The sequence below is a fragment of the Triticum urartu genome, chromosome 6, assembly GCF_003073215.2.
Source record: "Triticum urartu cultivar G1812 chromosome 6, Tu2.1, whole genome shotgun sequence".
In the NCBI taxonomy this organism is placed as follows: Eukaryota; Viridiplantae; Streptophyta; class Magnoliopsida; order Poales; family Poaceae; genus Triticum; species Triticum urartu.
Genome location: NC_053027.1, coordinates 232,490,940 through 232,503,932, shown reverse-complemented (window position 1 = coordinate 232,503,932; position 12,993 = coordinate 232,490,940). Strand labels below are relative to the sequence as shown.

The window sequence follows — 12,993 nt, the reverse complement described above, 5'->3', positions numbered from 1 at the left end:
TAACATGCGCCTGAAGCGTTAAATAGGGATTGCCTAGGGTTTTCCGTCAGATGGTGTGTCAAAACCGGTCTGCCAAACATTTCAAAAAAAAAAACGGTCTGCCAAACGAGGCCGAACAAGCGATTTCGTCTACAAATCCCAATTGCCAAGGCCTAAGGGCCCAGGCCCACTTTGTGGTGAGCATAAAACCACCGAAAAGACGGCACGCACTCTGTTCGAGGGTTTCCACCGCCGCCGCTACCGCCACCATCCTGAGATGCCGACCGAGCTGAAGCGCGCCGCAGAGGATGGTGATGATTCCACTTCCACCCGTCTTCACCGAAAAATCATAGTTCCAGAAAAGCCGGTCTATCTGGTGGTGGAGCACAAGGCGGAGCCAGCGTACTCCATCCTCAGTGTTGGCACAATCGCGCCTAAGATCCCGCTGCACCTCAGCCAACGCGGCATGTCGTTCACTGCCATGGAGTCGCCGCAGGGGTCCTGGATCGTTGGCGTGGGCAGGGACGAGCAGATTCACACCACCATCTTCGATGTCATGGCCTCCAAGGAGTGGCAGGGCCCGTGGCTCCATACCAATAAGATGGAGCCCATCCTGATTCCACACCGCGACCAGCTCTACGTGGTCTCGAGCCGCCCCTCCGTGAAGAGGGGGCGATGGGGCTCGACTACCTTCCCTGGTTCGAGCAGATTAAGACTTCGAGGATGACTGCCCTAACCAAGCCGAGGTTTGCCTAGAACTCGAGCCGCCGCCCATCTTTCCGTGCCGCATCACCCCGCCTGAGTACATGAACCCGCCGGCTATACGCGTTGCCTCCTACGCCATGGTTGGCTCCCATATTTTGCTCTCCGTGCAACTGCACAATGTGACCAGCCCCGACAAGGTTGCCAGGAAATACATGGGAACCTGCGGGTACGACGTGGAGAAGAAGGTGTGGGAGATGGTGCATGAGATGAATCTTCCTTTTCCTTGGCCAGGCGGTGCCCCTCGGCGACCAACTCTTTCTTGTCCGCTCCAAAGAGAGGGACGGCGCTTATGCAGTGTACTACATGCATGTCGGTCAGTCAACATCTGGGACCAGCGAGTTGTCCATTATTGAGGTTCTGCTGGTGGTGCCAAAGGCCCGACCTGTTCTGGGGGAACTTCTCTTCCCTTTGGGAAGGGGCCGGTTCTCTTCTGTTCACTTTCGATCTGTCGATGCTGAACCAGAGTCCAAGTTGGGCAAACCAAGTGCTGCACATGGCACCTACTCTATTGTGAAAGAAAATTTCGATGATGCTATAATAATGAAGCAGCAGTGGCAAGTTTACAAAGTAGCTGAGCGGTCGTGTCCATTGGCTCATCCTTTCCCTGTGGTTGCTGCTTTCGCAATGTAAGTGCTACAGATCTTTCAGTTTTCTGCTTGTTCATCTAATTTCAGCTCTAGTTACACATACCTCCTGATTTTATCTAACGATAACCCGCATGTATCCTCATCCCGTCACTGTTGGATTTTCATAATAAGATAAACTAACTGATCCATTATAGTAACACACTGCTTATTTTGCATAATCATATATGTGTTCTTACTCTCTTTAATTTGGTTATTAAAGATGCCTACAACTATGTTCAGAGTACTAGTGGAGTTCATTATTGTGCCTTGAATGTGCTAGTAATCGTTTAGCTTGCCTTGTGAGGTAGGCTTTTCAGAAACTAGACCTGTTTTCTGTAGGCAGCTTGTGTATGCAGTTTTTGTTTCTTTTGTCAGCCTGGGTAAATCTGAAACAGTATTGAAAAATCCCTACATATGTTGCCAGTTCTTTATGTTGCTAATTGCTTGATTTTGTTTGTTAAGACTATATTTTCAAAAAGAAACATATGTCATTATGTGTATGGTGTTAATAGTATACTATGATGCATGCCACATTTTTTCATGGTGCATCTCAGATCACAATACTTAATCACAGAACTACCAATCCCTTTGTGTTCACTAATGTTGGGAGCTTGGGGTTAGTGTTTTTCTACAATTATGCAATTGAAAACTCCTTTCAAATACGAATTCAATGGTATACTTTTGTAACATACACAATGTATATTATTTGGTGAAACAAGTGGTCAAAGTAAACCTCGAAATATGGTTTAGGCCTTATATATTGTTAGAGTTATATTTATGGTGGCCTTTGGCCTTTTGCATTCTGGCCTGTGGCCTCCCCTGTACATGTATATATGATGGCTTTTGCCTCCTGATAATACTAAGTTGCATATTTCCTTGCTTGGTATTAGAGCTTAGGTTAATTTTTTTAGCATGTGCAACTTGTGCTTGATCCTCCCGTCGCGCCGCCGTGTCTCCTTGCCTGCTGTCGCAGCTCCCTCATCTCGGCTGCTGTCGTTCCTTCAATCCCAGATTGCTGTTGTCTCCTCTCAAGATCAGGACTGAAGGCCGCCGCTCCACCTGCAGTCCTGCATCGCCGGCCATCCTGATCCGCCTGTACTCTCCACAGTCCGGGCTCACCCCGTCCGTCTCCTTCCTCCATCTGGTTCGCCTCGCCCAGGAGGCCTACGCCTGCAGCCCATCTGACGCTTCTCGTTGGCGCACATGCATCCGCCGCCGCCATCGTGGATCCCTGGCTCTCTGCGTCGCCCACCGCCGCCTGCCTTCAGCCCCACTGCCTTCGTCATTGATCCATGTCTTCTGTCGCTAGCCATTGCTGATCTTCTCGCTGACCGCCGCTGATCAGCTCCGCCATTTTGCTGATACAGGATCTTGTTCCTGTGCGCTGCATAGCCACAAGGCCATGGGTTCGTGCCCCGTCGCCTCATTTCATCTGGCCTTCGTGAAACAGGCCGCCTTGGGCCTTGGCTGATTTGAGTTGGCCCGTCTCAGTTTCCCCCAAAAAAATGCACAATGTCATTATCTTTGAGCATTGTTTCAGTTCTTGGCTGTTCGGTGATTTCTGACGGTGGTTGTCCTACTGACATCATCTCGCACACACACCTTCCGTCTTTGCTCGGTCCTCCTCCTCGGACCTTGTTGCCTGTTTTGCCGATTTTCTCAGACGGTGGTGGCCGCTTCGTATCGACTCCTCTTGCGGCTTCCGCGCGCAGTTTTGGCCGCACTTCGTCGACTCCTTTTGCAGCTTTTACATGTCATGGTGGCTGCTATCCATCAACTGTCGCAGCTTCGGCACGCGGTGGTTGTCTCTCTATGTTGACTCTTCACACGACTTCGGCACCTGGGGATTACCGCTCTATGTCGACTTCTCTTACGGCTTTCGCGCGCGACGGTGACCGCTCTACATCGACTCCTCCCGCGGCTTCCGCTCGCGGTGGTTACCGCTCTACGTCGACTCCTCCCATCGCTTCCACACGCAGCGGTGACTGCTCCCGGTCAGCTCTACACGCGGCTTCCACGGGCCATGGCGACTGCTCATCGGCGGTGTTTCTACCTCGACCTCTTCCGCCGTGTCTCTGTCTGCGCGTGAGCTTGTGCAGTTGCAATGCCTGCTTGATGCTTGGGATTCTTCACCAACTGGTTCTGTAGTTTTCGTGACTAACTCTTCTGGCACTGAGAAACCACCTTCTACTCATTCAGGTACATCCCCATGGATTCTTGATACTGGAGCGTCTTCTCATATGACTTATGATTCTTCCACTTTAACCTCCGTTCGACCTGTCGAGTCTCCTGTTCGTGTTCTTATGGCTGATGGCGCTCCCCTTCCCGTAGCTAGTCGAGGCACTCTTAGCACTTCTTCATTTCATGTTCCCTCTGTAGCTCATGTTCCCTGACTTACCATGCAGCTCATATCTCGTGGTCAGATTGTTGACTCAAGTCGTAGGGTCATTCTCTTCTGTTCAGGATCGTCGCACGGGGGCTTTGCTTGGTGTCGGCGGTCGACGCTCTGATGGTCTCTGGGAGCTAGACTGGCTTCGTCTTCCCTCTGCTGCCACCATTGCCAGTGTTGCAGCCCCTCTTGCTGCATCTACCAGCTCTTTTCAGCAATGGCATCATCGTCTTGGCCATTTATGTGGTTCTCATCTCTCATCTTTGGTTCATCGCGGTGTGCCGGGGTCTGTTTCCGGTAACTCATCATTGGATTGTTTGGGTTGTAGGCTTGGTAAGCAAATTCAGCTAGCATATCCTCACAGTAAGTCAGTGTTCGAGTGTCCTTTTTATCTCGTTCACTCTGATGTTTGGGGTCCGTCTCCCTTCGCTTCCAAAGGGGTCATTGCTTCTATATTATCTTTATAGATGATTTTTCTCGATACACTTGGATCTATTTCATGTCTTCTTCTCGTAGTGAGGCCTTACCGATATATAAAAAATTTGCTGCCATGGTTCATATCCAATTTTCCACTCCTATTCGTGTTTTTCGTGCAGATTCAGCTGGTGAGTATATCTCGCATGCATTGCGAGGATTCCTTGCTAACTAGGGTACATTACTCAGTTCTCTTGCCCTGGTGCTCATGCTTAGAATTGTGTGGCTAAGCCTGAGCGTAAGCATCGTCATCTTCTTGAGACGGCGCGTGCGATCATGATCACGGCCTCTCTTCCGCCTCACTTCTAGGCTGACGCTGTTACCACTTCCACCTACCTCATCAACATCCAGCCATCTGTTGCTCTATATGGGTGGTATTCCTCTCGAGCGTCTTTCAAGTCATTCTCCTGATTATTTGACGCTTCAACGTTCGTTTGTTTGGTTGCATCTGCTATGTTTTGCTTGCCCCTCGTGAACGCACCAAATTGAGCGCTCAGTCTGTTGAGTGTGTCTTTCTTGGATACAGTGATGAGCATAAGTCCTATCGGTGTTGGGATCATGTCGGTCGCCAAATGCGTATTTCTCGGGATGTGACCTTTTATGAATCACGTCCTTTCTACCCGCGTCCATCCTCGGCCTTTTCCACGGACATCTCTTTTCTTACGTTCCTGGATACACCTTCGTTTGTGCCCTGACTTCCTACTCGTCCCGCTGTAGATCCTGCGTCGTCCTCTCCTATGGTGTTTCCTCCTCCCTCGTCGCACGACTCTCCACCTTCATCACCGATATCTTTCCCTTCTCCACCTTCATCACCGATACATTCCCTGTCTCCACCTCCAGTGATCCCACCTATTCCCTCCTTTCCTTTCCATTATACTTGTCGTTCACGTGTTATGGATGAGACTATTGATGTGCCCTCTACTTTTGGTGTGTCATCTTACTTTTGGTGTGTCATCTTCCTCCTCTCATCCGACTTATGGTCTTCGTTCACGGCCTTGCCCACCCCCTGACCAATATTCTCCTTCTCGCTATGGTCTTTCGACCGTTCTTGAGCCAACTTTTTATCGACATGCTATTGTTCATCCTGAATGTCAGTGTGCGATGGCAGTGGAGATTGCCGCCCTTTGAGCGCACCGACATGCGGGATCTGGTTTCTCTTCCTCCTTGTGTTCATCCCATCACTTGAAAGTGGGTTTATAAGATTAAGACTAGTCGTTCACTTTCTGCTACTGTGTCTTTCTTGGTGGTTCTCTCATTTGCCTGGAAGATGAAGAAACAAATTGCAATTTCCCGTTTGAGTGTAGAGGTTGAGTTGCGAGCTATGGCTCTTCTCACCGCAGAGATGACTTGGTTACGCTGGTTACTTGAGGATTTTGGTGTTACTGTTACTACACCTACTACACTCTTGTCATATAGTATAGGTGCTATCAGTATTGCATGGGACCCCGTGAAGCATGAGCTTACCAAGCATATTGGTGTTGATGCTTTCTTTGTGCGCGCTGGTGTGCATGACCATGTTATTGCTCTTCAGTATGTGCCTTCCGAGTTACAGCTAGCGGATTTCTTCATGAAGGCACAGACTAGAGCGCAACATGGATTTTACCTCTGCAAACTCAGTGTTGTGGATCCACCATGAGTTCGAAGGGGGGGGGTGCATTCTGGCTTGTGGTCTCCCTTGTACATTTATATATGATGGCTTTTGCGATGGCTTTTGCCTCTTGATAATACAAAGTTGCATATTTCCTTACATATATATGGATAGAGGCATGACTCTGATACACTAGCCTCTTCCTCCTACCTGTATAAGAATATACCTGTTACAGGATCCTTTTCGTATGCTGACCCATGCCTCCTACCACTGCCGCCTGTGTTGGCGCCTTGTTTGTCGTAGCTGCAAGAGCCTGCTATTTTATTGCATGCCTTCTTCTGTATCTTTTACCCCAGTGCATGTCCTCAACATTACCCTCCCTGTGAAATAGCTCGTCCTCTAGCTGGAATTCTTGAAAATTGCTCCCTAAACTCGGATTACATCCTCACAAGTGGGTTCATTTGTTGGGAGCACTTGACAAGTCACAAGAATTTGCCACTTGTCGTGGCAAAGCGTGTAGCTTCAAAGATGCTGGTGTTGTAACTACTAGGCCATGGTTGATGGGAGCACCGAAGTTGTCACTGGTTGCTCACCATCATAACGCTTGAGAGGCCCACATGGAAGATTATGGATTTGTGTCCCTTCTGGAAGCGGAAGCCTATAAGCAATATATCTGATCCCTTGCTGAAGGGGCCATAGAATCGTGGTGTTAGCTTGAGTAGGTGTGCATTGCCAAGGTAGCTGTCGTTGGTGTTGTAAACGCAGCCATTCCCACTTGCCTACCTTGAACTCAAATGTTGTGATGATGTTCATCGTACCAATCCTTCATATGCTGTTGTGATGATGTTCATCATACCAATCCTTCATATGCAGGGGCGATGAATAGGACCTTGTCGGCATTGATGCACCTACAGCCTGATGTGGCAATACCGGCAATCACTTCAACAATGTAGGTAACTGCTGCGTGGAAACCTAGACGAGTTGTCGCGATAGCAGAGTCACTAGACATCTTACTAAGGGGTGGGGAATTTGGCAACAGGCCATTGACGCATGATTGCTTCTCCGGGGTATTTACACGCTCATCAATGGGCCCTCCTGCAGTTGCTTGGTTATATAGCTTCTTGCAGTTCTGACTTCGCTTCCTGGTTCTGATACCAGATGTTGTAGCCTGGATTGACTTTGGAGATTGTAGGGGTAGTTCATCGGATGTTGTAGCCTTTTAATGTATCTTTTACCCTGGTGCTCCTTCAAAACAAATTGTTTGAGTGTAAGCTATGGGTGTAATATTAAGAGTAATACTTGTGTCTTTGGACTACTGACCTTGGCAGCACGATTACTATTTCTTATCTCTTGAACACGCTATACTTGGATTATGATGGTTTCCTTTTTTCTCATGGCACAGGGATGCAGAATGAGGCTTCACTCACAAAGACGAGGACAAGGTGTGTAGCGTTGCAATTATCTGCTACAGTTGATGCAAAATTGACTGTCGTGTAACTGCAACCAACATGTGGTAGCTTGGCGTCAAGTTTATACTTTTTTCTCAGTTAGCTCCTGATCATGTTGTCTGGATCCATGCTATCAATAATTATGGTTTATATGTAGACAGTGTTTGGCTGTTGTCTATTGTGTGGTTTGGTGAAGTTGCAGGCTTGCAGCTCTGGCATCTGTTCAGTCTCTATGATATTTATGTTGTATACTATTACTCTGGAGTTCGGCAAAGTTGCAGCTTTAGTCATTCAACAATTGCATGTTTGTTTCGTTCTGAAATTTATGGTGTCATCCACTAGATGAATTGCATCATGGACATAGCTTTCAAGAATCGACTTGAGCCTTGATGGTTGGTCAAGGAAAACAGATTGGTTGGACTTTTGCAACCAACTGGCTTTTCAAAGCCATAAGCTAACCAAAGGGAGAAAATGAGAAGCAGAAGTTGCAAAAACTAAGCTTCCGCGTAGTGTAAATTTCAAAGCAGGCGAGCCCCCAACTTCTGCAATGCATTTTTTGCTGTCCCCTTGACGTTGCGTGGTATTTACCCACCTTTGCCACTAGCAATTCAAAAAACGATTCGTTCTATCCCCACCCAGCGATGTTCCTCCACGAGAGAAGGCCTCGTCCTCGCAAAAGAAAAAAAAGAATGGCTCGATCCCCTTGACTCGAACGACAGCTAGGGTTCCTATTCGGCACCACCGTCGGCACAGTTCCTCCACCGCCGCACGCCTAGCCGCCGACGCCGCCTACTGCGTCCGCCGCCCCGCTGCTACCTCCTTTTGCCTCTACTGCCCACCGGACCTCCTCCTTCCTCAAGTACATGCATGGACCATCGGACCAGCAAGGGCCGCTGCCCCTCCACCGGTGCGTGCCCCGCCGCTGGCACCGCCTCCAATTCATGTGAATTGATGTAAAATGGACTGCATATTGCTTGTCAAATTGTTGAATCGTGGATGATTTTGTTTGTTTGTTGGTAGTGACCCAATTCATGTGAATTGATGAACCGTGGATGGTTTTTGATATATTGGTACATATTGCTTGTCAAATTGTTGTATATTGATGTAAACTGGATTGCATATTGTCGTATGTTGCTGTATAATGACTGGTTTATTGATGAATACCTGTTGCATTTTGATGTACATTGAATGGTTGCTTGTGGCAGATTGCCATGTAATTGCTTGTTTGACCATATATATTGATAGCATGAACAATATTCATAGTAGGATCACTACATTATGGTCAATTTGCATATAAACATATTCACTCAGGCCTCTCAGCCAAATCTACAGTTTCACAGTTGTTTTAACCAAACAGCCTCCAGCTTCTCCACAACTGCTTTTTCACAACTGCTTCTCCACAACTGCTTTTCCACAACGGCTTTCAAGAATCTGCAGCTCAACTAAACACAACCTGAGTATAAGTATTGTGTTCGCTCCTTTGGCAGAGTTGAGGTTATTGAGGAGAATACAACAGTTCAACTATTGAAGGTGACCACATGATTTATGTCTGCACATAATATATAACTGAAAGTGAAGGATGATACACAAGTCGACACATGACCTTTTTTTTCCCCACTCAGGTGATAAACCATTAGATCATGCCCGGAGGGACATGATGAATGTGCATGTGATGCCCAGCTCGTCCACCAAGAAATATTCAAAAACACCCTTGATATATTCTTAAGGACAATGCTAACTCCCACACGTGTGATGGGAGCGAAATCCGCCACACGCCCTACAACACACAGACCGCGCCATGTCACCGCATGCATGCATGCATTGGGAATCTTTTGTATTTCCAGTATTTAAAATGTTTTCTCTCTTAAATGAGAAATCTTATTGAAGATCCGTTTTCACCATTTAATCCCTCATGATGAGATCTTCGAAACTTGATCTTATATCAATATGTTTCGACGACTTTTTTTGGGTTAAAAGTTGCCATGTCTATTGCACATGAATTGCCATGGTGTTTACACTAAAGTTGTCATGGTATATTTCAGCTATTTTCTTCTACATTTAAAAGTAATTTTTGACATATTATAAAATAGGGAATTAAGAAACTAGACTTGCCAGGAACCATAAACTAAAGTTGCCATGATACATGCCTTAAAACTGCCATGGTTCATACAAAAAATAATTTTCATGGTCAAAGTACTGGAATTGCCATCATCAAAATACTAAAATTGCCACATGACAACTTTAGTTTAAGCATTATGGCAACTACAGTGTAAACATCATGGCAACTTTTGGGAAGTTTTTTTTCGTCGGAACATATCAACATGGGGGTTAGTTTTGAAGATCTCGTCGAGGCGGATTTAGTGGTGAAAACGGATTTTTAATTGGATTTTTTAATTAGGAGATAAAACATTTTAAAGCCGAAAACCAAAAAGATTTTTGCTGATATCATCTGTTCACACGTGGCAAAATGAGTGGTCATGATGAATTGCGGGCGTTAGTTTTTTCCATTCTTAATTGTGTAGGACGTTTGAAGCAATCAGAAAATAAAGATGTCTAGATTTTCTCAGATTTGTCCATTACTCCCCCTATTCCTAAATATATGCCCAGCAAGGAGGAAGTATTTATTAGTAGCATATGTGAGATGGTGCATTTTATTCAACCATAATATTCACTCAAATATATTTCGTTTCTCTTAAGGATAAATGCAAATGTTGCCCGCGAAAAAGAATATAATTGAAATGCCTGTTTGCATGTTCTCTAGAAAAACTCAATTAGCTTTAGTGGAAGCAAAGATCCCTAGATACGGACTAGAACGAACATGGAATTTGTGAAGACCAATTACAAAGAAAAAAATAGTACTTTCATAGATGATCAATATGAAAAATAAAAAATAAAATAGAAGAGAATTTATATAAAAATTGATGGACTTAACATACCAAATTAGTCTGTCATTATTCATGGACAGAGTAAACAAAAAAATTAGTAGATTTATTTTGCTGAACTTTATCAATATAACAACAAAATGTGGAGATGGCACAATAGTAGGGATGGCAATGGGTCGGGTTTGGGGCGGGTGGAGCTGGTCCAAATCCAACCCATGACTCATCTTCCTACCCTCTGCCCATCCACCAAATTATCCATGGGCACAACTTGTGCCCATGCCCAAACCCACTGGACACCCACATACCCATGGAGATCCATGGGCATAGAAAAGTAAGCATGAAGCCTTCCCAAACATAAAATTGACTCATCATCATTCACTCACAAATACAACATAAGCCATGCATAAGTAGGCAACAAGTAATACGATGAGTCCTTAAGTGTGACATACCAGAGGTTGATTCTGCGGCATATAGCTCATGGCACAAGTTGCATATTTCCTGCAATTTCCCATTGATTCACTCTTTCTACTATCACTGGCATATGGCCCAACATGTCATACGGGTATCCATTGGATATCCATGGAGCAAAAACTATAACCATGCCCAACCTGGCTGTTCGTGGGTATCCATATCCACGGACCCATGGGCGAAAATGTGCTCCATACCCTTTCCCAACCGGGTCGGGTATCCATGGGTATCCAGATCCATGGATAAAATTGACATCCCTACACAATAGGAAGACTTGAGAGGAACACTAGATGTTGGATCACTCATCCATGTCAGCAGTAGTAAACGACAGTTGCCGTCTGTTGTCAACCCTACCGTTGAGGCCCCTGGTGGTAGGCTTTTCTACCCTACCGTCAGCGATCTTGGCGGTAGGCTTTGAATGGTTATAAGTCACGGGGGGCGGCTATCGGGGCCCACCCACGAAGCCAGCTGCCCCCATCTCCCCTGCCGCATGAAGAACAGAGAAGATGCCCTCTCATCGCCTCTACCCCCCTCCGATCTCCTTTGTTTCTCCATAGTTTTCACGGATCGAGATGGCTCCGAAATGTGAGAAGTAAACTCTCCCAATCCCTCCAATTTGTTTTAGTTAGAAAAACTTTTTGATTTATTTGGCACAAAATGAAGCCATATTTCATCCAGTAGATTTTAATTTTTGTTGATCCTAGGTTTTTTTAGTTTGGAGCAATATGATATATGTGGTTGAAGATGATCCCTAGTTCATTTGGTATTTACTAGTTTAGTGTTTCTATATAGTTTGAAGATGAACCCTAGTTCATGTTTATAGTTTTTTAATTGTTCATTGATGTTTGGTTAACATGATTGAGGTTGAATAAGATATGATGGATACATACAATCGATTATAGGGAGTATGATGGATATATATATATATATATGATTGTTGATTCAATATGATTTTTTAGTTTGATTCAATATTATTCATCTGCACATGATTCATTTGCATTGATGTAGTAACTAGGTTTTTAGTTTGATTCAACATGATTTATTTGCATATTCCATTGTTGATTATGTCTTTTATTATATATTTATTGATTGATGTTAGTTGAATATGCTACAATTGATGAATATGATATGATGCATGTCGGTTGAATATGATATGATGCATGTTGGTTGAATATGACATGATTCATTTGCAATTGTTTTAGGAAGGCTCCAGATCAATCCACCAAAGCAGGAGTAGGGTGTTATGATAACCCATAAGTATAGGGGACTGCAACAGTTTTCAAGGGTAGAGTATTCAACCCAAATTTATAGATTCGACACCAGGGGAGCTAAAGAATATTTGAAGGTATTAGCAGCTGAGTTGTCAATTCAACCACACCCGAAGATTAATTATCTGCAACAAGTAATCAGTAGCAAAGTAATATGATAGTTTTGATAGCAGTGACAGCAGCAACGGTAACAGTAACAGTGATAGAAATATTTTGTAGCAAGTGTAACAATGATGATAGCAGTAGTAACTTAGCAAGAACAATACAAGATAAATTCGTAGGCATTGGATCGATGACTTGTTGGATGATATTCATCATGAGATAGTTATAACCTAGGGCGATAGGGCACTAGCTCCAGTTCGTCAATATAATGTAGGCATGTATTCCGTAAATAGTCATACATGATGTAGGGTGGAACCCTAAATGGCCGATCTTTCACGAAAGGAGCGGATCCCGTCCAAGAAGATGAAGAACACAAGGGGGAAACGAGGGAAAACACAGGATAAATCACTAAACCAACAAGATATAGTCACACATATGCTAGATCCTCGAAATACAAGTGCGGATACACGATTCAAGGTCAACAACGAACGATACAAAGGGTAACCGGTTCTTCTCCGTGAGGAGGTCTTGATGGGGGCCACCCAAGAGGGGGTCTTGAATCCAAGGGGATCTTCTCTGTAGAGGGGCCGCGGTCTCTCTCGAGGAGATGATCCGTATGGATGAGCAAAAGCTATCCTCACATATGAGCTAAAGCAATGCTAACCCTAGAAAGAGGTGGAGGAGTAGTATATATAGAAGTTGGGGGCGAAGGGGTACATGGGCCTCGGCCCAACATCATGCACGCAGGCACTGTCTGGATAATCCGGCCTTCGGGAGCCCGGATGATCCGGGTCGGCGTCCGGATGATCCAGCCGTGTCGTAGGCGCCGCGGGAGGTCCGGATGTCCGGGTCCTGGTCTGAACATCCAGAGGTGGCCGGATGATCCGGGGCTAGGTACGGATGATCTGGCTTCAGGGTGAAGCTTTGGGTGTCCGTGGGCGAGGTAGCCCGATCGTCCGGGTCGGGGTCCGGATCGTCCGGGCGGGGGCCGGATCGTCCGGACG

The 12,993-nt window shown here is 45.7% G+C and overlaps 1 protein-coding gene across 1 annotated transcript; it reads left to right on the top strand.

Annotated features, from left to right (window-relative positions):
- The first annotated feature begins 236 nt into the window (after positions 1-236).
- Positions 237-1,347, top strand: LOC125516718. Its single transcript, XM_048682054.1, has 2 exons — positions 237-677; positions 736-1,347. The coding sequence occupies exons 1-2, from the start codon at positions 257-259 to the stop codon at positions 1,095-1,097; spliced, it is 783 nt and encodes a 260-aa protein (XP_048538011.1). The 5' UTR covers positions 237-256; the 3' UTR covers positions 1,098-1,347.
- Positions 1,348-12,993: the final 11,646 nt, after the last annotated feature.

Excerpts from the sequence above, each read along its gene's own strand:
- LOC125516718 (XM_048682054.1), top strand. The coding sequence starts at position 257 with ATGCCGACCGAGCTGAAGCGCGCCGCAGAGGATGGTGATGATTCCACT. Across the intron at positions 678-735 it reads GGGCTCGACTACCTTCCCTG|AACTCGAGCCGCCGCCCATC; the intron begins GTTCGAGCAGAT and ends AGGTTTGCCTAG.